General features: G+C 36.9%; 3 protein-coding genes across 9 annotated transcripts in view; 2 read left to right on the top strand and 1 right to left on the bottom strand.

Moving 5' to 3' along the window:
* The window catches only part of fyb1b (FYN binding protein 1 b), a 95,289-nt gene that overhangs the window by 45,045 nt on the left and 25,522 nt on the right, over nt 1–24,722 (top strand). The window lies entirely within an intron of this gene.
* Nucleotides 140–4,445, bottom strand: ppp1r3b (protein phosphatase 1, regulatory subunit 3B). 3 transcript variants are annotated; one of them, XM_082141979.1, is made up of 2 exons: nt 4,295–4,445; nt 140–2,053 (listed from the first exon to the last, which is right to left on the bottom strand). In XM_082141979.1, the coding sequence occupies exon 2, from the start codon at nt 2,020–2,022 to the stop codon at nt 1,153–1,155; it is 870 nt and encodes a 289-aa protein (XP_081998105.1). In that variant the 5' UTR covers nt 2,023–2,053; nt 4,295–4,445; the 3' UTR covers nt 140–1,152. The 3 variants fall into 3 exon arrangements, with proteins under 3 accessions (XP_081998105.1, XP_081998104.1, XP_081998103.1); XM_082141978.1 differs by lacking the exon at nt 4,295–4,445 and adding an exon at nt 4,154–4,291; XM_082141977.1 differs by lacking the exon at nt 4,295–4,445 and adding an exon at nt 3,788–4,147.
* tnksa (tankyrase, TRF1-interacting ankyrin-related ADP-ribose polymerase a) overlaps nt 8,317–24,722 on the top strand; it is a 102,333-nt gene continuing 85,927 nt past the window's right edge. Inside the window, exons 1-3 of one of the 4 annotated variants that reach the window (XM_082141899.1) lie at nt 8,318–8,822; nt 10,103–10,327; nt 23,073–23,168. In XM_082141899.1, coding sequence (XP_081998025.1) covers nt 8,372–8,822; nt 10,103–10,327; nt 23,073–23,168 — 772 coding nt within the window. In that variant the 5' untranslated portion in view covers nt 8,318–8,371. Of the gene's footprint in view, nt 8,823–10,102; nt 10,328–23,072; nt 23,169–24,722 lie in introns of all 4 variants that reach the window. The other 3 variants (XM_082141900.1, XM_082141901.1, XM_082141902.1) reach the window with 3 other exon arrangements.

The following is a 24,722-nucleotide window of genomic DNA, read 5'->3' as shown; positions in this document are numbered from 1 at the left end:
CAAAACAGTGCATTACTTCAGGCATTCAAACATGTAAAATGCATACATTTACCAACAGGTATTGACATGACAGTGTATGATAAACATCTTATCACGACTGATGTCATCCTACTTCTACAGGTAGGACAAGTCAAATAAGTTGTTTGCTTTCATATGACAATATTTTATTTGAAGTTTTCAGTGACTATGAACATTTAAAACATTGCATTAATGCACATAATGAACATACCCAATACCATGAACATACCTGATACCATCAAGAGAACTTCACAACATCTTTAAAGTGGTTCTGACAAACTTTATATTCACATTAAAACAATGCAATTTAAAATAGGTGACAAGAAATTAAACACTGCAACATAATAAAGTGCATACATTAGAGAAGAAAAAAGAAAGAAAAAATGACAATACACATGAACTTCCATCACTAATATCATAATCATGTTGTGCAGTCAATTACAGTGAGAATAAGTCAGTCAATTAAAATACAGAAATACAAATACATTTAGAGTCTTACATTAAAAAAAAATTAGCTGTTCAGGAAAGAACAAAAAATGACAAATTTGCATACATGCATCTAGTCCATCTCGGATTTCACATTTCTGGGAAAAACACTATTTTTAGTCATTCTGTCTTTGCTCTTGGCTCAAGAAAAGAAAAAAAGAATGCAAATATTTTTTCTCAAAGAAATAGTTACTTGTGAACAAAACTTTATGGTCATGATTTACAGTTTAGCAAATATCCTGGCCTGCAGATTCACTTATACTTCAATTAATTTACACTATTATTTTATAAAGGTCCATGCAAATCCATACAAAACCAAAAGAACATTCACACAACCCTGCACAGAAACTAGCATCAATGCAACTGACAAAGAATTGGAAAATAAACAGAAACTTACCCTTGTTATTACATTCGCATTGCACCATGAACAATATATGTTTTAAAAATGTACTTGCATTTTTGGACCACATAATCTATTTTTGATCATAAATATGTCATGTGTCCTCAGAGCTTTCCAATCTGACAAGTACTTGAACAAGAGGCCAAAGAACAACAAGTTGCTGTGTTTTTTAAAGTAGCACTTTAAAGAGGCATTTATCACAATGTCTGATGGATGTGTACAGGATAAACTGCCCCAAAAGTAGATTCTTAGTAATATGGACCAATGTCTTCATATCCAGCATAGCTTGGCCAATTGGGAAAAATTCCCCGAGAGCATCTGGGGCTGCCAAAGCGGTCAAAATGACCGTCCCAATCATTCATGCCATATCGCTGATGGCCATCGCTTGAGTCATTTGAACTCTTCTTCAGTGCTGAATGAATGATTCTGTAATTCTGTCCTTGGTTGTTATCCCAGAGCGTGACGCCATTGACCTCATAGCAAATGGCAAACTCAACATGTTCATGTGGCGGCATCTGATCAGGCAAACTAGCTTCGAACGAAAAGGTGTCGCGGTTTGAGCCGGTGTAAGTGTCCTTTATGTACTGGCATTTTATGTCTGTGTGGCTCTTCCAAGTGTCAAAGGTAATGCGAAGCTGAACAGACTTCTCGAAGGAAAGGTTTTTAACTTTAACCGTTCCCGCTATAGATTTTTCCTTAAGCATGCAGTGTTCGAGGCAAACATGATCATTCTCTATACGTTGACGAAACTTCAAGTAATCTGCAGACGGCTGGTCAAAGTCGAGAGTTAACTTGTCCTTCCTTTCTGATAAAGTCAGAGAAGGGCTAAAGAACTGCTCGATATTGGTTGGGATGTCAATGGGGTCATCAAATTCAGAGAAGATCTTCACCACCGTCAGGGCGAGGCCCTTGTGATCAGCAAAAGATACTTGTTTTTTGGCCCTGCTAGGTTTTGCCAAGGGTGAGCTGATGCCATTCAACTCTGATTGCTCCCTAGAAGATCTAAAACTTAGTTTGTTACTTTGACACGGGTGTAAGGGCCTGCTGTATTTTGATGCCCTTGGGTTCAAGTACTCTTCATTTGTCAGATAAATCGGCATGGCCAGCTCGATTGGCATGGTGGATTTGTTAGGAGGGCAGCCACGTGCACTGAAAACACAGAAAAGTGTATTAATAACCACATTAAGAGAGTGAAAAAGGTCTATACAGGTCTGTGAAGGTTGGTTGAAAGCTGATGACATTTTTTAAATACATTACTCATTTAAATTTCACACTTTTACTTTAATGTAGCACAGCATGAAGTCCTTGATATAAACTCAGTATGATATAATTAAAACATTATGCACAGCGCGCACAGCTTAATATAGACTCAGAGCGAAATAATTAAGCATTATGCAAAAGATTGCAGTAAATAGGTCAAACAAGTTTATCTTATCTAGAGGCCGGAGAGGGGGCATGGACTTGGACTGCAAGAGGATATTGAGCACCCTCCAGTGTTCATAATTTATAATACATTTAATTCAAAATGATTAAAAGACAGAAATCTTGAGGTTTACAACAAAATGGCTAATTTTCTGAGGAGATATTATCTAAGGGTCATTGCTTAGAAAAAGTATTTTCAGACTGGGGAGTGTTCAGTTTAGAAATTAACTATTAAACATGAGCAGCACCCTCCTGTGGTGTCAGCAGATGTTTAAAAGAGTATTAACAGGACAAAATACAATTGATATGTAACATTCACAATCACAAGATTCATCTACATTAAAATCTACTAATGCCATGACTGTATACACTAATCTATACAGTATTTGCCACAACAGAATAATCCATACACACTGTATGTTGGTCCGTTTTGTGCCTTTTTATATTTGTTCAGAACGTACAACACAGAAGCACTGCGCTGTTACACTACGTGAACTCAGAGGCCCACACAGAAGAAAATGAAGTTGAATGAAGTCGTTTTTTTTTTTTTTTTTCACAAAAAGTATTCTCGTCGCTTGATAAACTTATGGTTGAGCCACTGTAGTCACTTGGACTATTTTAAACATTGTCTTTACTAACATTCTGGGACGGCGAGTTTCGATCCCTAGAAGCCTATGGAGGAGTGAGACAGCTCTCAGATTTAATAAAAAATATCTTAATTTGTGTTCCGAAGATGAAGGAAAGGCTTACGGGGTTGGAACAACATGAGGGTGAGTACTACTGACAGTATTTTCATTTTTGGGTGAACTAACCCTCTAAGGCCTACCGTAATAAGTTAAAATCTGAAGAAAGTCTGCAATGTCTACATTTACTACATTAGTGTCTAATAGGCCCATGTAATATGACCAAAATATATGTGGGCTGGACTTGATTTTGTCCATCGTAAATTGATTGGATCATTTGTTACAGATGATTTCTTCCCGCCCTCGCGGAAGTAAAAACGTCATCAGAGAAGATTACAAGGGCACATGAAAAAACTCATTTATAACAAATAGCCTACTACAATATTCCATAAAAAAAAAAAGAAGAAAAAAAAGTTTTTTCTTAGTAAAGAGTAGGCTATTAGCTACAATCCAGTAGAGGGTAGGTTGCAACAGTGGAACTCAAAGTTTAAAGTAATAATAGGCTAAGTAACAGGTTTAAAAAAAAAAAAAAAACTTTCATTTGTTGCAGGCAAATCTGGGAATACAATTTCAAAGTTTGAGACAAATTGAATTAAGAAGTGTTACAAAACGCCCAGGTCTCACCTAGGCTACTAGCTTGTATCCATATACGGTCAGGAACAATGAAACATTGTTCCGGACTGTCTTGGCAAAGCGCGAGATAAACTTAAAAACAAATGGTGCATTGAAATAACAGGCAGTGACAATTACATTTAGAAATAAACAGTGGGATTCACACCTGTTGGAGCTCATTTGCAGTTGCAACTTTCGTCCGGGTCCAAAATATCATCTTAGGCTACTGCTGCTACACCGCCAGCTGTCTTAATCGTTGAATCTTTTTTGTAATGCAAAATTGTTTTCCTTTTTCATATATATATTTTTTAAATGTTAAGCCTTGCGTCCTCTGTTGTTTTGCGTGCATGCTCTTCCTGGTTTGTAGTGAGCACGACCGTGTTTAATAAGTTTCATAGCTCCCTTAGATAAAAAAAAAAAAAAAAAAAGCCCTACATGCTGCAACACGATTCAATGCATGCATTTGTAATTCCTCGCGTACGCTTTAAAAGTATCTCTAGGAAGCAAACTGTGACCATAAGTTAATGCATACCTGTGTTACGACATTTGAATTAGGTCGAACTTCTTCCTCAAGCCCAGTGTCTGCGTCTTGTTCACGAGAGTAATATGCTCGTGCTGATGTGTGTGCGGCATGAGTGAGCTTCTGAACTTTACCGGCACCAAAATTACTTACATTTCTGCCGACGATCAGGCCGTGTTCACGTGAACTAACTGTTTGGACCAATCACAACAGGCTACAGGGGCATGCACGCACCCCATGCTGATCAATGTCATGTCACGTGACTGAAAGGACTGGTGGTCAGTAGGCCATGTCTGAAGGTTACTAACCCTGTAAAAAAAAAAAAAATATATATATATATATGCACCACTTTTCCTACCATGAACATAAACCCACAAACTTCATCATACTTTAGCCTTCTATGACGAGTGTAGATCCTTTTTTTTTTTTTTTTTTTTTTTTGTATTCTGGAGATTATTGAAGAGCTGTGTTTAAAATATGTTGCCATTGAGGCTGGTGAGAATCGCAAAGCAAAGGGAAGCTGTTGTCTCAGGGACAGTTGCTCATGTAACTGATTTCTTTTCCACACCCAAGGTTTTGTCTAGTTGTTTCTGACCTTCACTTGCATTAATCAATCTAAAATGAGTGTCCAACATGCCAATCACTTGTAGATGAAGTCAAAGGAATTCATGCAAAGCCTGGAAAGAAAAATACACAAGGAATGCATGTTGGTCAGTTGTGTGCATCACGTCTGTTAAGCAGAGTTTTTGTTCAAACATCCTTTCTATTCTCCCATGAGCCATGTGGATCATTTAGTCCAGTCAACAGAGTATAGGCCTCTACAGTGTCTCTCAAAAGCTCAGTTATCAGTCTCTTTGCTATTTGTTATCTTAATGCACATCGAAATCATATAATTACAATCACTGCGCCCAAAATCAAATACTTATAGTACGCGAAAACAGTACGGCAACAAACTAGTATGTTCGAATACATGGCATTCGAAAAACAGGCGAAAAGATGACCTACTACTTCCGGCGAGATTCTGAAGTGTGCATTCGATGGGCATTTTACTATCCCATGAGGCCACGGGAAAGGATTTATGAATGGCAGTGAAGCGACGCAACTGACTCTGGTAGGTCACGTGACAGTAACGATATGGCGGATGTAGTATGTCTGAATTTCATTCATACAACTTATATTCATACTATATAAAAAGTACTTTTTAATGGTTGTGAAGTAAGTTCAAATTCGCCGTTTGTTTGGGGGTAAGTAGAGGAACTGTATTCACTTTTTTTGTCACAGAATGGAAAATGAGAAGTTATTTATCAAGGAACTTAGTAAAAAGGTTTTATATCTTTTTATCTTTCTACATTTCAGGCTAATTAGTGGACTCAATTAAGACTATATTATTTGTCTCTCAAAGAACAGTGCATCCTGTCAGAATTATCCGTAGTTTCAGTACGGAGACATTGGGACACTGTGGTATACCTTATCTTGTTGCCACAACTGATGTACAGATAGTACGGAAAGTCCATAGATAAATCCAGATCAAAGAAACCCAACATTTGTAACATTTTCTGCACAATCAGCAGAAAAGGCGAAGCTGTTTTAGCCACATGGGTTGTGAAATAGTGAGCTAAAACAGACCATGGAGAAGGTTAACAGGAGTACAGCTGTACAGGCTTGTTCATTCTGAATCAATATAGATCTAAAGGTGACAAAAAGAGTTCAAATGAGAGTCATGCTGCTTTTTGTGGAATATTATGCACCCCAATATTTCTTTCCGACAAAAACACAGAAATTGTTTTAACATCCTAACAATGATTTAAATTCCAACAGCTGGAAGTATTGTGCTTAGTTGGAAAAGTATTTTTAAACATGTGTACTGGGCACTTAAATGATAGCTTGTCATATAATATCAGCTGTCATTTAAGTGTCCAGTGCACATGTCCTATGAAAAACGGCACCTCTGAGTTTGTAAAGTGGCCACAGGAGGTAATTTATGAACCCCTGTGACTGACAGAACAGGGTGACAAAACCCATCAGGTGGACAGAAATGGAGCAGCTGTAACAGCGTTTTATATTTAAAATAATAGTTTTAAAACAATTTAAAGCATTTTTCATGTTATCAGTATAACAAATTAAGGAAAATTTTACCTTAAAAAACTAAAAACAAAATTTAGAATCTGGTGTCCGAAATATCGAACTTTTAATACGTAGCCTAATTACTCCACAACTATTTAAAAAGTATGTTCTACATACAGTGTGAATGTGTGTTGTATGTTTCTTTATTATTTTTCAAAATCCTAAACTTTCTGTTTATTTCTAGGTTTAAATTAGATTTACAACCTTATATTTTCAATTTGGTCTTTTGGACCAGACTGTGCATATAGATATTTGGACAATATTTTAGACTCTCTTGAACATGAGAAAATCAAATAGCTTTGTAAACAGTAACGTTGGACTGTGTGTGTGATAAGAGCGCCATGCATCTCACGCAAACATTGTCATTATGTAACAGGCATCAAACAAGCAGAACCTTATAGGCCTAAGCACAGGAACTTCAAATGTTCATCCCGGGCTAGTGTTTCAGCTTGGGCGACCAAATATTTCCAAACAGCTGAGAAAAAGAACTCTCATCATCCCAGGGTGCAACAGTGAGGTAACCACTTTCACTAGCCTATACAAACTGTTAAAACAAAGTTACAGAAGGTGAATCTGCTGTTTTGTTTTGTCAATATTGGATCAGTGATGGTTGAGTTGCCCAATAAGGGTCAAAGAAAGAATAACAAGGATTTTTATAAACAGATGCTAATACATCCAAGATAGACTTTGAGCCATGTTTTTGGACTTGATATTGTAAACAGAAGTATGTTGATCTGTTATGGTTATGTGCAGGTTATGTGTTTGATGAATCATACAACTAGTGTAGTCCTTCAACATCCAATTTGTTAAGACAATGTTAGCCACAGATCGAAAATCAATTTATAATGCACTAATCCCTGGTAAAATAAAAATATTACAATGGTTTGCTGGTTGTAGCTGCTCTGTCTCATTAGACAACTGGTTTTAGAGGGGTTTAGGCACTTTTTACTGGTTAGGCATTGGGAAACCAGGGATAGTTCACTAAAAAAAAAAAAAAAAATTCGGTCATTAATTACTCCATGTCGTTCCAAACCCATAAGACTTTCATTCATCTTCAGAACACAAATGAATATCTTTTTAATGAAATCAGACACGATTTCTGTCCCTCCATTGACAGGTTCACAACTACCACTTTGACACTTCAAAAAGTTCATAAAGAGATAGCAAAACTAATCCATATGAATTGAGCAGTTTAGTCCAAATTTTCTGAAGAGACACGATCGTTTTATACGATGAACAGATTGAATTTTGGCTTTTATTCACATATAAACATTCATGACCATGGTAAATGGAAGCTCAAGCATGTTCGCTTGACGTGCGAGAACCAATGAGGTTCATTCTCGTGTTATGCAGCACGTTTGAGCTTCAGCAAGAGCCAATGAGATTCATTATCGTGTGTTACGCAGCATGTTTGAGCTTCCGCAATAACCAATGAGGTTCATTCTCGTGTCATGCAGAACGTTTGAGCTTCCACAAGAGGTTTATTCTCATGCTTCAAGCAGATTCGGAACGAGCTTCTGTTTATGTTCGCTGATCAATGTTTATATGTGAATAAAAGCCTAAATTAAATCTGTTCATCATATAAAGCGATCACATCTAAATTTGGACTAAACCGCTCTATTCACATGGATTAGTTTTATGATCTATTTATGAACTTTTTGAACTGTCAAAGTGGTAGTTGCGTAGCTGTCAACGGAGGGACAGAAAGCTCTCAGATTTCATCAAACGATCTTCATATGTGTTCCGAAGATGAACGAAAGTCTTGGGTTTGAAATGACATGAGGGTGAGAACATTTTTATTTTGGGGGGAACCATCCCTTATATTGTTTGTCTTTATCATTTAGGTATTTCCTTACATAACCTAACAGTCTATTTTCATTCCACTTTGCAGAGCTTTATCGTTTCTTTTAATTTTATTCTGCACAATATATTTCTGTCTGAATCTTTATTTGTTTCATTTTTATGTGGTTACCTTGGCAATAAGTCACAGAGCTCAAAATATTAATTTATCCTTTTTTATAATTTGAAAGCGGAAGTTTTATTCTGGAACTTCCCGGAAGTTCTCCCCGACTGTTTTCGCTGCCAGAGGGGGATCTGTGTGCGAAAATGGCGACGTCTCGTCGCACTACCCAGCAGCAACAACAACAACAAAACTTCTCCTCCCCACCAAGACCCGACTCCAGTCCCCTCACGCCTCTGGAATCACCCACCGACACCGGCTGCCCTGCAGTTGGTGGGGAGCCGGAGAGCATCAGGGAACCGGAGATCACTGCTGATATTCCCGCTCCGCTCCTCAGCACCAGCAGCAGCAGCAGCTCCAGCTCGAGCAGCACTAGCTCGTCTACCACCGGCGGGGGCAGTAGTGCGGGCTCCACTCCCGACTCCGGTAGTGCCAGTCCTGGAGGCAGCGGCTGCGGGACGAGTGGGGCTTTCAGGGAGCTGTTTGAGGCCTGCAGGAATGGGGACGTGTCCCGGGTGAAGAAACTGGTGGATTCGGTCAATGTAAACGCTAAGGACATGGCTGGGCGCAAGTCCACCCCACTTCACTTCGCTGCAGGTAAATACAAATACAGAAATGTTTGCGATCAATCCCGACCTGGAAAGCAGACAGGTAACGTTAGAAGGTTTAGGTGGCTAAATAAACGGTAAATGAAACGGGGACAAAGGGAATAAGGGAGAAATTGGCCAACAGGGCAATCATGTAACATCTAGTAGAAAGTTAACCATTCTGGGAGCTAGGCTATATTTGTCAGCTCGTGTTTGTTTTCGTGTGATGCGCTGCCCGAAAGTGAATAAAGTTCAACATACAGACTAAAGAAAACGTAATACATCGGCAAATAATCTTTAAAAGTTATAAACATCGTAATAAAGTTACAATATGTACTCCAATGTCCAAAATAAATGTTCACTTTGATTCCTACAATAGTACGACAAAGTGAAACCGGACCCTCGCATGTTACTTGAAAAATTCCAGAGCTGCCAAATCCCTTTTAACATAAATGTAGAAACGTTATTATTATTTTAGTTTTTTTTATGGGAAAATATATATTATATGCATCTAATTGGCACGTTATTATACCATTATTCAGTGTTGGAAATATAAACCTGGAAATTTTGTTTCTCAAAACTAAAACTATGTTTATCAAATTAATACAATTTTAACATTTATGAAAATTTCTATATAGCCTACATATTCATTTTTAATTTTATGCTCAGTTAAAAACTCTGTAGTATGATTTTTAAAAATCCTTACCCAGTAATCACAAATGGCTGGATATCTTTTTTAAAGACCCCATGAAATCACAATAGGGGTTTTGTGGATTTTATTTCTTGTGTGCTTGTTTAGAGGCTATTTAGATACAAACAGAAGAGCCATTTGTTATGTCCCGCCTCAACTTCCTGTTGCAGTAGGAAATATGTCCACACAGAGAAGAAAACTGCTCTTGTTAAGCCATTTCATGGGGTGATTCTGTTACACCAGGACTTAAAGAGTGTTATCTCCAAAATGTGTTTCCTCTATATGTGCTCAAATTAATATCTTGTGAGCACAGGCATATTATTAATGGAATCTGCTGCTTTAATGTGCTTATATTGCATGTGTTTACTTAAAATGATACAATAATCCTTGTACACACATATTAATTGTCATTATGGTCTATTGCAAGAAACCGGTTTATTTCTATCCTGTAGTATTCTCAGTTTTAACATGCCAAACCAAAATAAAGTTGTTGTTTTTTTCTGTTGAATCCGGCTTTTCTTGGTCGGCATGACTAATATGCATGTTACCTGGCTTGTAGAGATAAAAGAGCTTGATTAACCAATATTTTTGTCTCTCAGGTTTTGGAAGGAAAGACGTTGTGGAGCATCTCCTGCAGACAGGGGCGAACGTACACGCGCGAGACGACGGAGGTTTGATCCCGCTGCACAACGCCTGTTCCTTCGGTCACGCTGAGGTGGTCAGCTTGCTGCTTTGTCAGGGAGCCGATTCCAACTCCAGAGACAACTGGAATTACACTCCGCTCCATGAAGCTGCCATTAAGGGCAAAATTGACGTATGCATTGGTAAGTACCTCTTCTTGTGTCTCTTTGACTAAGATGATGGTACACTGTTAAAAAGAAAGGTTGGGTATAAAAGAATTTGGCATCTATGGTTCCACAAAGAACCTTTAACATCCATGGAACCTTTCCATTTTACAAAGGGTGCTCTATAGTGGACTGTTGGTCAATTTTTTAAATGTTCTTGGCACTAAGAAAAAAAAAAGTTTTTTTTTGAGAAATGTTCACTGAAAGGTTCTTTGGAGAACCAAAAATGGTTCTTCTATGCCAGTGCTGTGAAAACCCCATTTTGTAACCTTTATTTTTAAAAGTGTATATTGTCCAAAAAGTTGGTTTGTGCAACCTCAAACGTGTTTTGCAAGTAGAGTGTGCTGGTTTGGTTTCAGTTGGAGGACATGTTAGCTCTGTAGATTGAGGAGACGAATGGAATAATCTCGCCTTAGTGAATTCTGAAGATGTATGACTTTAATTTTTCCTGTGTTTTGCCTGAGGAACAGTTCTCAATAAGGGTTAATCATGTGGCATTCTTCTTGATTAGCCGCGGTGACTGACGCTATTACGCAGCGTTCACTCATTAATCAGATCTTTACTGCTTGGTATTCATGAGAAATTTAACATTGCATCTGAGGGGTGAAGAGGGCCAACATTGTGGCGATGGAATGTCGTTCAACGTTTTTCATTTTCTCTTTCCTGCATCACAATGGGCAGATCATGGAATAATCTGCTCAATGTGCTTCCCAGTCTTTGTTTTAAGTGATTAGGCTGTGGATTTGTGTCTAAGTTTGTTTAAAAAATGAAAAGGGTATTTTAATTTTTATTGTAGTTATGTTTTCTCCGATTTTGTTCCAAAAGTAGTCTACTGCTCTTGGCAATTTTATCCAGAGTGCCCACTTGCTACATTTTTAGCATAATCCAATTAAATGGGACAAATTCCAATTGAAAAACTTTGTGATAAGAATTATCTGCGCAATCTCGGGGAGAATTCAGAGGCCTGAGGACACATATGTAATTTCACATCTCTCAATCTGAAAAGATTGAAATAGATGTTCTCTGCCTTTTATCTTTGTACTTGTTCATTTGGAAAAAAAATATTTTGGAGAGTTTTAGACCGGTGACCGGTTAAAAATGATTTAGTCATTTGTAGATCAGGTTAGGATCAGGACTCAGCTGGAAATAAAACTTCTGTCCTTGAGATATTTCAGATTCAATATTGATCACAACATTCTGCTAGAGAAGCCAAAAAAAGTAAATAGTTCAAATTGTAGTGATATGCTGTTGCAGGTAAAGCAGCTGGTTTGTTTTTGTTATTGTCTATTGTTTTATTGTGTAGTGTACTAGCATAGGCAACCTCTGTTCAATGTCTCAATTGTTGCCGTCGTCTCTGGTTGACGCCCTAATTGTTCTTAATCCTCAGGTTTGGTTGGTTTTAGATAGAGTAACTCAACTACCAAAATAAACATTTAGCATTACTAGGATGTTTGAACATGCCTAACTAGAAAATGTGTTTAATTCCAGACCGCATTATATGGCTAGCTTTGCCTTTGATTAGATTCTATACTACAAAAAAGACTAGTTCACACAGGTTAGGTTTTTTGAATATTTTTATATAAACTAAGGGATGTAAATTTTCTTAAATTCCCATGATCGATCTTCGTTTAAATAAACAATCAATTAATCGATTAATCGTTAGCCTTAAGAATGCGTACGCTCTTCATAGAACAACGCGCTAGAAACGGCTACTAAACCCAATGAATTCACAACGATTTAATAAAATAGTGTTTTTATGTTATGTAATATGACAGCACCAATCATTGTTATTATTAGTCGTGCATTGCTGTTTCAGATGCGTGCTCAATGAACACCGGTAAACTGGAGCACTGTGCTAGTGCGTTATTTAACTCAAAGAAACACATCCTATATGAGATTAATCAGAAATATAGAAAATAAACATAATATTACAAATTATATCTGCAGAAAATGATGCAAATGCAAAAGTGAACTTGAACTAAGTTACGAGCCATTCAGAATGACGCGCTCTTCCTGGAGCTACGCGATGAAACACGGCAACTAAACCCAAATAATTCACAATGTTTTATTACATTATTGTTCTCTTTATAATGTTATGTATTATGACAGTCCCAATCATAGTCATTATTAGTCAGTTTGAGCTGCACGCGCTGAAGCTGAAGATGATCACCGTACGCTTTACTACAGTGTTAATTCTTGACCAAATACATCCTATATGAGATAAATCAGAAATAGATAGGCCTACACAAAATAAACACAATATTACAACTTGTATTTGCACAAAACAAAAGGCTGCAAATGCACACGCAAACTTATAGTCATGTAGTCAACTTGGATGGGTTAATGCAGAGGACAAATTGTATAAATTGGATTGCCATACTTGGCCTTCACGTCATGCCACTTTCACTAAAGAAATCTCTCACTATATATATATATAGGCTGTCAAAAATAACACATTAATTTATGTGATTAATTACATTTGCACACATACATTTACACTCAACAGTTCAACATTTTGGGGTGGGTAAGGCTATATTTAATTAATCAAAATTGCAGTAAAAAAATAGTAGTATTGAGTAATATTATTACAAACTGGTTTCTATTTTATTTTAAAATGTAATTTATTACTGTGATGGCAAAGATTAATTTTCAGCATCATTACTCCAGTCTTCAGTGTTTCATGACCCTTCAGAAATCGTTCTAATATGCTGATTTGGTGCTCAAGAAACATTTCTTCTCATCAAAGTTGAAAATTGTCCTGTTGCTTAATAGTCTTGTGGAAACTGTGATACATTTTTTTCAGGATTATTTGATGAATAGAAAGTTTAAAAGAACAGCTTTTATTTGAAAACTTTTGTAACAATGTCTTCACTGTCATATTCGATGACATATTCTTCATATATTTGAGAAATGCAAATTATAAAGTAAAAAATAAAGCTTGATTATATGTGCATTTGCTAGTCCAAGTAAAATCACAGTACCTTTAACCGTCATGCACTGTTCGATTTCTGGTTACAGTCTGTATGATCCAGGTCAAATTGAAAACCCTCATTGGATTCAATACAATTCTCCAAAAATCACAAAAAAAACATACAATCATGTATAAATAATTAACTTTTAACATCAATACTTTTCACACATTACAAAGAATACATTTATGATTTTATATAAAAAAAATGTAAAAAAATTTTTTTAAGACTGCCCCTCCCCCACACCTGTGGGACATACACATTTATACCTATAATATCTTAGTATAAAACCTAAAGCAATCTTGACAAACTATATATCATTTGAAAGCTTTCAGTCTCTAGTTTTCATATTTGATGACTGTTTTTTCAAAATAAATTAAAGACCAATAGAGAAATAGGGAGGGATAGATTCTTTATTTGTAATGTTGTGCCAAACTATAACGCAAGCCCTGGTTCTTTCCGTATGTTTTTTATGTGGGTTGAATTCAAATCAAATATTAACATTACTGCCCAAACTACTTCTGAATAGGATGCCTACTTCATACAGTACTGTGCAAAAGTCTTAGGCATGTTAATACAACCAATCCCCCCCAAATGGTTTTAAGTCAGTTATTTATATCTTTTGCTGTAGTTTGTCAGTAGGAAATATCAGTTTACATTTCCAAACATTCTTTTTGCCATTAATTGTAATAATCCAGTGAGATTTCTGTATGCACGAGGAGTCTGACAACAGCCGGTATGATCTGATCTCACCATCATCGAGTCCGTCTGTGATTTAAATGAAGGAAAAGAAAAAACTGAGACAAACTAAATCCAGAAGAACTGCGGGAACGTCTCCAAGATGCTTGAAGAAACCTTCCTGCAAAGCTACCTGAAAAACTATGCGCAAGTGTACCTGGAAAAATTGATATTGATTTGAATTAGTTAATAGAAGTTAAATCATAAATAAATTCAATTTGTGATTTTATTTTTGAAAGCATTCTCACTTTACAGCATTTTAACACAAGTGCCAGTACTTTTCACAGTACTGTAGCTTTGCAGGACGGTTTCTTCAAGCATCTTGGAGACGTTCCCGCAGTTCTTCTGGATTAAGTCTGTCTCAGTTTTTTCTGTTTCTTCATGTAATCACAGACGGACTCGTGAGATGGTGAGATCAGATCATCCTGGCTGTTGTCAGATTCCTTGTGCATACAGAAATCTCACTGGATTATTACAATCAATGGCAAAAAGAAGACTTTTGCACAGTACTGTACATATTTAGAAAATTATGGAAAAATAGGTATATGGTTCAGATCACTCAAACCATGGAAATCAGAGAGTCCTTATATGCTCACCGGTGGAGTCTGGATGTCATCTAGTGCGAAAAGCCTATTACTGCACCCAAAACAAATCTTACTGAAAGTTCAAATTGGCACATAACTTGTTCAGATATTTAGCTTTGATTTTCTTGAAATTTTTGAGTTGAACATGTTTTGTAAATTATATTTTTACATTTACATTTTTTTTTTTTTTTTTTTTTTTTTACAATTTTTTTTTTTTTTTACTTCTACAATAATCTTTGAAGAGCTCTGACATACAATAGATAAATGTTTATTTTTATTTTGGGTCTGTACAGTTGCTTTTCAACAGCTGCGTATAATGGGTCAAATTGACCCACAAACAGCAAGATCATATAAAATTTCTATATGCGAATTTCACAACACATCTTTGAAACTTGAACCTTTGTATGCATGTTCATGACCCTAAATGAGAAAGTCACAAAATTTCAAGAAAAATAACAGGTTAGATAGTATTTCAGATAGCTCGAAAAAAGAAATGATAGCTAATTTTTACCATTTGTGGCTGGCAAAATATTTTCCAGTATGGAAATAAGTGGGAAACAGCTCCTTTTTACCTTCACCAGGGTAGTTAAAAACCAAAATATAACCAAAATATTATTTTGGGTTGGTACAGTTGCCTTAGAACGTTAAAATATGCAGGTCAAATTGACCTATGCACGAACGTCACAAATATAACAGGAATTATGAGTGTGTATATGTCAAAAGTCAAAACACATATATATATATATATCAGCATGTTGAAACTTTGCATGCATGTCCATGACCCTAAATGAGAAAATGTCACAAAATGTCAAAAAACAAACAAAAAACCACAGGTTAACCAGTGTTTCCGACAAGTCAAAAATCAAAATGGGTCAAATTGATCCGCAACATAACACAAGGGTTAGAGTTGATGCATTTTTTTCTCCGTTTTCTAGCTTGCCTCACAAATAATAGATTAACAAAAATAATAAACAGCACTAGGCTAGTTTGGTCCCTTTAGATTTTTCATGAATACAAGCTTTTTTTCCTATCAGATCTTCATCCTTTCTGAACTCAACAAGTGTTGTCACCTCTGCCCTTTGCTCATAATGAATAAATAATTAGCATCCCCTCCTCTAATTAGGATTGCTGCTGGTCTCCACTCATCAAATGTTGTGCCCATCAGCCCAAAGCTGCAGGGAGGCAGTTTGAAATTAGAGGTCGTGTCGTCATTCCTTGCCTCAAAGATGGATGGCGGTAATGGCGACAGCATGTTTCTTTTTTTTTTTTTTTTCTACCTCTCCGCCTCACTCCTGACTTTTCTACTTAGTGAACAAGTTTAAACTCCACACTCTCATAGCCTTGAGTCGTAGCTGTCTCCACTCCTATTTTCCAATGCAGTTAACCATTATTGTGCACGCTAGGGATGAAATTAAAGATCAATAAATCGATTAATCATGAACGAACGAGCACACCTTCAATCTCAGATAATATGTGTGCATGCCCGTGTGCGTGTTTGCGAGCCCCTCAAGTCGTTTCTTTCATTCCCATCTGAGGTTATCAAGTTGCTAATGATTTCACTTGGCACTAATGGGCATTTTCACCGTTGTCTAAGTATGTCGAGAAATTTAATGAACGCAGCTTGCAGAGATGGCTGTGTCTGATATGTGTGTGTATCCGAACCTCTCTGAATCCTGTTAGAACAGTGGGGATTTGTACATGCTTATGCATTAACCCAAGCACCCATGTTCTCTCTGAAGCTCTCAGTTAATCAGCCCTCTCAGTGTTCGGCCATAATTACTCTACTCTGATGATCACACTCCATCCACCAATTACTGCGCACGTGGCAGCCGCTGTTTATTCAGAAGGTCCTTATGACCAACTGTAGGGTGCCTGTTTTAATGCTGTTGGTTATGTAGCCCTTTCCTTTGTATTCTGAGCAGCATGTGTTTTTTTTTTTGCTGGTTTATTTCAGGATCGGTGACATGTAAGATTGTCCGTGATAAAGAAAAGAAAACAGTAGCTACGTTTACATGGACACAATCGGAATGAAATCAATCCGATTGATGAATCCGAACAAGGTGTTTACATGATAAATAAAGTAATCGGGTTGATGTGCGCGTTTATATGTCACAAGTTTCAAATCGGATCTGATGTTTTGACATGCGCACACTGCACGAATATACAGAGTTTCCCGCTTTTCGCGGATAAATATTCTCCTCTATTGGTTCTTTATTTGTTTTAAAAAGCAGACGTAATATTAATTCGTCTCTGGTCATAATTTAGAGCATATTAACCGTTTTGCCGTGCTGCTTATTGATCACGCAGTAAAAATGCCCCTCCCCGCGGCCAAAACCAGTCGTCTGTGGATGAGAATCCAAAACAAGGACTGGTGGGACGTTGTCCTGCTTCACTTCACAGATGCGCGAGTGAAATTAGAATTTTAGAATGACGGGAAACTTATTAATATGACACTTTATTAAACAGGAAGAACAGCTCGTTCCGTGCGTCATACGTCATTACGCTAGTTAACGTCATTGCACATGCGCAGTCCTTTCAGTTTCGGTTTTCAATCCGATCAAGTGTTTACATGTTCTCTCGATCGGATTACAAAAGGGATAAACCACCCCTTTCAATCCGATCGAAATTTCATTCGGATCAAGCTCAATCGGATCGATTAAGGTGTTTACATGAAGGTTTTTTAGTCCGATTGAGCCGTCAATCCGATTATAAGTGTCCATGTAAACGCAGCTAGTGTGTAATTTAAAGTAGTCGTACCACATTTTTAAAATGTACTTTTTGTATTACATGATTTTGAAAAACTTTGACACTTTTGATGAAAAGTTTTAGTCTGCTGACTTTTAATATGTCATGTGATGGATCATATAAAAAGTTTAAAAAATAAAATAAAAAAAGTCATACATGTTCAAGTGTACACATCTTGAAAGTATTTTTTGTTATTTTTTACATCTATCATTAATTATTAAGGCTGGGTATCAATACAGATGCCCTGATTCAATCTCAATTCGATTTGATTCTTGATTTTCAATTCGATTCAGTAAATTCAATGATTACATTTTCACTGGCCCCACCACAAAAGAAGTAATGAATGAATTAAGTAGTTATTGTTTTTGTTGTTTTTGACCCATGTATCCTTGTATTGTTATAAATAAGGTTATGACACCCACATTTTTAGATATCAGTGAAATTGAACAATATTCGATTCCAATTTCGATACCACAGCTAAAACTACTTGCTAATATACATTTCAAAGATTAGCCTAATAAAAACAACAGTCATTAATAAAAAAGAACAAATAATTAAACCACAAGCATTAACACCAATAAATAAATACAATTGAACAAAGACACAAATTAAATGATCAGTGCTTTTACGTTTTTTTTAGGGAGGTCTCACAGTAGACATCTTCACTGTCCAAATTAAATAGCCTAAAGGTTCATCCTAAAGTAAAAAAAAAAAACGTTATTTAGTGAAGAGCAGGGAGTGATTTCTTTGTCTTTGTTGTTTGATTAACATTAAGAACACAGACAGCAGCAGGAATATTAGGCTGCTGTCACTTTAAGACTAATGCACGGATCCAATATAATGATACACATGCGTTCTTCCTCTACTGTTTACTTAAGCCAGGGGTCTCCAACCTTTTTTCATTTGAGAGCTACTTTTTAAAAATGAAAGTGGCCGAGAGCTACTCATGTAATACAATACTTAAATCTCTTAAATAATGTCTCGTAATTCTCATATTAACAACTATCCAAACTGTTTTAGACCTAAAAGAGTCTTTGTAGACCAAGACAGATATATGTCACCCTTAAATGTTAGAGAAAAGAACAGAATCAGAGATTCATTTTTTTTTATAGAAAATTGTACTTTGCATAGTATACTGTAAAAACACAATTATAGTTGATTTTAGTTGATCATAACTAGAGATGAAATGACATGAAAATGTCATGATTATAGTGACCAAAATGAGCACGGTTTTCACAGAATCCTGTTTTAAAAGTACTAACACTACACAATGACATCAATTCAGTTTTATGTCGAAAACCTGCAAATAACAAATAAAATAAATGGAGAAATTCCAAGAGGGTCCTCACACCATCGGTGCTCGGGCCCTAATTAGCATCAATATGCACTTTTTGTTTACATAAACATTAAAATAATAACATTAAAAATGATGGCCAGATTTTAAAGGAGTGTCTTGCAACATGTTATACTAACACGTTCAAATAAAGTTTTGACAAAAAAAGTTTTATAAAAAGATAAACCTCACATATTTCAGCCTTTAAATCATTTTTTATAAAAAGATTTTAAAAGATTTTTTTATAAAAAAGATTTTTATAAAAAAGATTTTTTATAAAAAGAAATTACTGACATTTACAATGCACATTAGCTTATCTTTTATAATTAATAGTAAAATTCGGTCCGATTTTCCCGTGGCGTCTGTCGTTGCTATGCAACCATGCAGTGCGCTCTCTACAACGACAAAGAAGTTTTAGTAGCTAATGGATTTCCACCACCGAAAAACGCTTGCTGTAGCTGATTGGTTGGTTCTTGTCACAAGACCTGCGGTGCGCTTGCGGCATTCTGAAAACGTAATCTTTTCATCTCGCTGCGCCTGGAAAAAATGAGTGCGTCACATAAATTATGAGCGCGCTTGCCGCGCGACTACATTTGAAACGACGAACTCGAGACGCGGTATGTGAACGGCCTGTCCTCCAATTAGGCCACGAGCTACTGGTAGCTCGCGAGCGTCGTGTTGGAGACCCCATAACTGAATATGTTTACTTGGATACTCGCAAAGGCGGGCATTTTGACCATTCCTATTAATTATTAATTCATAAATATGTTTTTGGGAGTCGCACCAAATGACATTAAATCATGAAGTCAAATGATCTTATATTTTAAGAGACAAAGTCTTATTAATCTTATTAAAGTCTTATTTATCTTGACACCAAGTCAGGCAGGGTCTGGCAGGGGTCCTCTATCTCTCTCCATTTTTTTCTTTTATATTTCTGAATGTTAGTTGCACCACACAACAATTTAGTTTGATTAAAATTTTGCTAAGCTACTTAATCATGTTTCCTTTGGAGCAAAGCTCTTTTCTTTATTATAATTTTTGTACCTGAACATTTGTATCATGCTGACATATATGCCATCACCCGAAAAATATCCAAATGAATTTTAATACTAAAAACATTGCAGTGTAGTTTTGAACAAGCAAGTCTATCCGGACAAAAAAGCATTGTGTTACTGACCCTCCAGAAAGTATAAGCATGCTAACAACGTAGATGTGTCTCATAGGGAGGGGGACCGCCTGCAGAGCGGAGGTTACCGAAATGTCCCCTCGATGCCTGTCGCCTGATGGATAGGCTAGCTGTCATAAGCACGCCAGCGAATTTTAATCATCCCATCGCGTCACACAGACACTTCCAACCCTTTGTGCCCACCCGCCCCACGGCAGCCCACCGCTCAAGTGCTTTCATGACACCAGTGTATGCAAATGTGGTCTCTGTGGGGCCTTTAGTGCATATTAATTTGACTGAGAGGGCTGATGGTAGCTGTATTTTCCCACTTAGCTAAACCTTCTTCCTCATCCCTTATTTTTCTGCATCAAACCCAGAGTCCTCCCTTTATGCAGTGGTGTATTTCACACACTGGTTTAATGCTTGTCAAAACGGTGTTTTTCTGATGAGAAATGGATGACCTATGAGTCACCAGCATAGAAATACAATCAGACTCGCGCAACACAAGATTGCTCTTCTTTTTTTAGTTCAAGCTTCTTTGCCAGAATTCCTTCACAGGCTTCAAATATTGGACACTGTAGTGTTTAGAGAACAGCTTTCGTGTAAAACATATGCTTTAGTCGGTCCCAACATGATGGACCGTCATCAACAACACTATTGTTCAAAAGTTTGAGGTTGGTCAGATTTATTTTGACAAAAAATACAGTAAAAACAGTAATATTGTGAAATATTATTACAATTTAAAATAACTGAATTTTCAGCATCATTACTCCAGTCTTTAGTGTCACATGATCCTATGCTGATCTGATGCTCAAGAAACATTTCATATTATTATCAATTTTTAAAACAGCTGTGCTGCCTAATATTTTGTGGGACATTGTGATGCATTTTTTCAGTATTATTTGATGAATAGGAAGTTCAAAATAACAGCATTTATTTGAAATAATAATATTTTGTAAGATTATAATAGAAATAAATGTTGTCTTCTCTCTGGTGGAGAATGTGAGTAATGGTACCTAACTAATCATCAAACAACCGATAAGACAATTAGTGTGATTAAGTGTTTTTGTCTAGTTTAAAAAAATGAATGAATTAAATAAAATGATACATCACAATTTTTAGCAGAAGTGCTTCAGTGTTGAATCTGCTCTGAGAAATTGTCTATTCTGTTGGCCATCAAATTGATTAGATTTTTTTTAAGATAGGCTGACAAATTGTACAACATCCAAGACATTGATAGTGAGGTCAACTAATTTATTTATTTTTCAATGTATTAGGGCTGGGGAGTACATTGAGTTTGTACAATAGGCTATATCAATATATATATTTTTATAAACAATGTAGGAAGAGGCACTACCTTTTATATTGATGTACAGTAGTTGAGCACATCTGAAAAACAGTGAAGGACACAGAGTAAGCTGCTGCGTGCAAAGTGTATAATCCCATTTTGTCCTAAACATGAGATAGGCTACGCTTTATATTAAGGGCTTCAAAATAACTACATAGATCAAGCCTATATAGTAGATACTAGATATAGTTAACCTGCATAGTTTAAATCTGCTTGCCTTGTCAGATGCTCTTACAGATAGCTTACATGTGCAGACAGATACTTGCGCTGTTTAATGTGTTTGAGATGTGGTGTTTGCCTCAGTGTTATCTTACGTTTTACAGGTGTATTCTCCATCTGTAAACGTTAGCAAATCTTGCTGTCAGGAGTGGAGCCTTATACAAGCGAGTCTCCGCTAAACTTCACAGACTTCAGTGAACGAAGCATCGCCGCCAAACAGACGGAGCGCAATAGAATAGGAGCACTAAAATATATAGCTACATTTTGTAAAATATTTATTGTTGGACGTGTGCCATATTTAGAATTTTAAACCTACAAGTAAGTGTATTTTTATGATAGCAGTAACTGTAAAGTGATTATTTTAATGGGTTAATCAAATGTAGGCTGAAATAATTACTAAGCTCAGATGAGTGAATGTGGGTTCCTCTTGCCAATTAACGTTTAGCCTCTACTTTTGTTTTGATTTATTAGTGAATTTAACTTTTGTTAAACTTCTGTTTTTGGATTGTAATGTTGTTACAATGTTAGTATGTTCAGAATGTTAGAATGCATATCATATATTATGGCATAGCCTACATGGTTACTGTATTTGTTTTCATAGCCTTCAATATGAACATTGTTGCACAACATTGGGCAGGATGTGAAATCATTTTTGTAAATAAATAAATACAGATTTTTTATTTACACAAATAGATTTTTTTTGGCCATATCGGCCAGACCTACAATGTATAATACTTTTTTGTATTTTTTTTATATTTGTTTATATATTTAATATTTTGAGAAATATTATTCAATGTAGTGTTTTCTTCAAACAATAGAAGTCACCAAATGGTCACCAAAACGGAAATGCGTCAAAGTACAGTGAATTGTCACTGCACAAATAAATCAATAATTTGATCCAGGTGAACCCAAATCAGATTATGCAAGCCTTCCTGAAGACTGATTAGTCGACTGGTTGATTTTGAAATCATTAGTATCAAGCTCCTGGACATTCCCTACGATTTGAAGCAATGGAAATGCCCATTTTTACGAAGTATTCTGTGTAATTCCTCTCTGATGCCACAGATCTGTGTGATGAATTGTAGGGAGCGCGAGATGTGTGGAAGTGTTACTGAGGAGGGTAGTGAATTGGACAGGGAGGGCAGAGGGAGGGGACGCGTACGTTAGCCTGTGTACAAGCGTATGTTGTCGTACAGAGAGAGAGAGAGAGAGAGAAGAGAATTGGAGACAGTTGATAGACGCTACTCGCTCTAGGTGCTCTGCGTTACTTGGGTATCAATAGCAGAGCGCCGGTGAACGGCTCTCGTCGTCTCTTTCTTTCTCTCAGGGGGCCGTGGAGAGGATCGAAAGACATGCTTTGATATTCCACTCTCATACCCGAGTTCCCGTCACATGCCTGGAGTCGGACTCTCAGTGTAACATGGGCTTTTTCCCCCCGTCTCACTGCAGTGTGTGTTTTTCCGTGCGGGCTGTTTTCGCTGCTGCTCCTGGTGCGCTGGTGCGCGATGTGTGTTTATGTCTGCACCATGCCGAGGCAAGCGCTCCCAGTCAGCGGTGCGAGCGGTCCCAGCAGCAGCCTCTGTCTGCCTGAGTTACGATACTGCTTGTGTTTCCCCTGCACAGTTCTGCTCCAGCACGGCGCCGATCCCAACATCCGCAACACCGACGGCAAGTCTGCCCTGGACCTGGCTGACCCGTCCGCTAAAGCTGTTCTCACCGGTGAGTGCAGCAACCTCATGTTCTCCATTCCCAGTCTTTCTGTCTCTCTTTTTCTTTCTTTTATCAGTGTTTTCATCTCGGAATGTCTGCAGTTTGTTGTTCCTGTCTGATACTCTGATACTATGTCTACACAGCTTTGAAATGGAGCAGCATTGTTATGCATCTGTATCTTTACGTACTAAACATGAAGATACAGATGTTTGTGTAAAGTGAGACTGTTGTTGTCCTTGAGCGCTTCTCTGCCTGCGTGCTCTCTGTAGGGATGGCTGACTATTGAACATTTTGGATATGTTTGTAATGATTTTATGAAGTTAAGTTACATCGTGAGGATTTTAATGTGCTGTGCTTGGCCATTAAAGTGTAACTTCGCTGATTTTCAACCTGCTTTGTATTGTTACAATGTTGGTAGTATATGCAATTGAACAATGTTTACTCATTCTCCTTGATACGTGGACCAAGAAATGTCGACCAAGAAATGTCCATTTATTTGTCACCAAATCACTTCATCTGGCGGACTTTTGACAACTTCAGGGCTTTTATAGCTGCATTTCCATTACCATTTAAATTGCACAAATTGAAAATGAGAATTGAAAATACACCTGATGGAAACTTTATGAATTTAGCAAACAATTTAGCAAAAACTCGCATGAGGTGATTTTTCAGGCAATTCAAAAAAGGAATAGGCTATATCGCTGAACTGCAATGGAAAGTTTTTTTTGCATTTACAGGTCACCTGGCATTCGTAAAAGTCGATCATTCTTTAAGATGGCGCGGTATGTTTGGACAGAAGACGAGACAGAGTTCTTTATTAAACTCATTAAATACAAAATAATTATGGGAAAACTGTATTCTAAACAACAAAGAAATGCCACAATTGATCAAGACCTTGAAGCAGACAGAAGGGAGAAACACCCAGAAACACCTCATACGTGGCTGCTCCCAAGTATAAGGGCCATTCCTTGCCATTAATGCTTGACTGACAAGCCTACTTTTAATCCTTTGATTAAAAATAATAGCTGGTGGCTGCGATATACATAAACCTACCAACATCCGTTGCCATGATTTTTGGAATGATTTATCAAGAGAGGATAAAATTAAGTTTTAGTCGCATAACATCGGTTTATGGAAGCGCCGTCATTTCGCAAAAATGTGTTATTGACATTTAGAAAATATCACAAAAGTTTTGGCCAAATCTGTAATGGAAACCAGGCTTAATATTAGGGCTGGACAATTAATCGAAAAGAAACCACACGTGATTTGGCAAAGGCTGCGATTATTTTAATGCGCATATTGTCAGTGCAGCGCAGCTGATCGGTAGGAAATACTGCTTCATCTGAAAGCCAGAGGGCGCTCTCACACAGACACGCCAAATTTGCCCCGCCACAGAAGTAGACGACAACACGCGTCATTCCAGGAAATCCCACTGGGCATCATACTATCATAGCTGAATAAACAGAAGATTGAAATGCTTTGATTTATTAAATGTTGTCTTTTGTTGGACAAGAGGTTCATAAATGCTTCTCATGTTTGGAAAGATGTTTGACAGGTGTTTCT

This window comes from Leuciscus leuciscus (genome assembly GCF_965113295.1).
Source record: "Leuciscus leuciscus genome assembly, chromosome: 16".
Lineage (NCBI taxonomy): Eukaryota > Metazoa > Chordata > Actinopteri > Cypriniformes > Leuciscidae > Leuciscus > Leuciscus leuciscus.
Note: the sequence above shows the minus strand (reverse complement) of the source record. Positions and strands in the feature narration are given on the sequence as shown.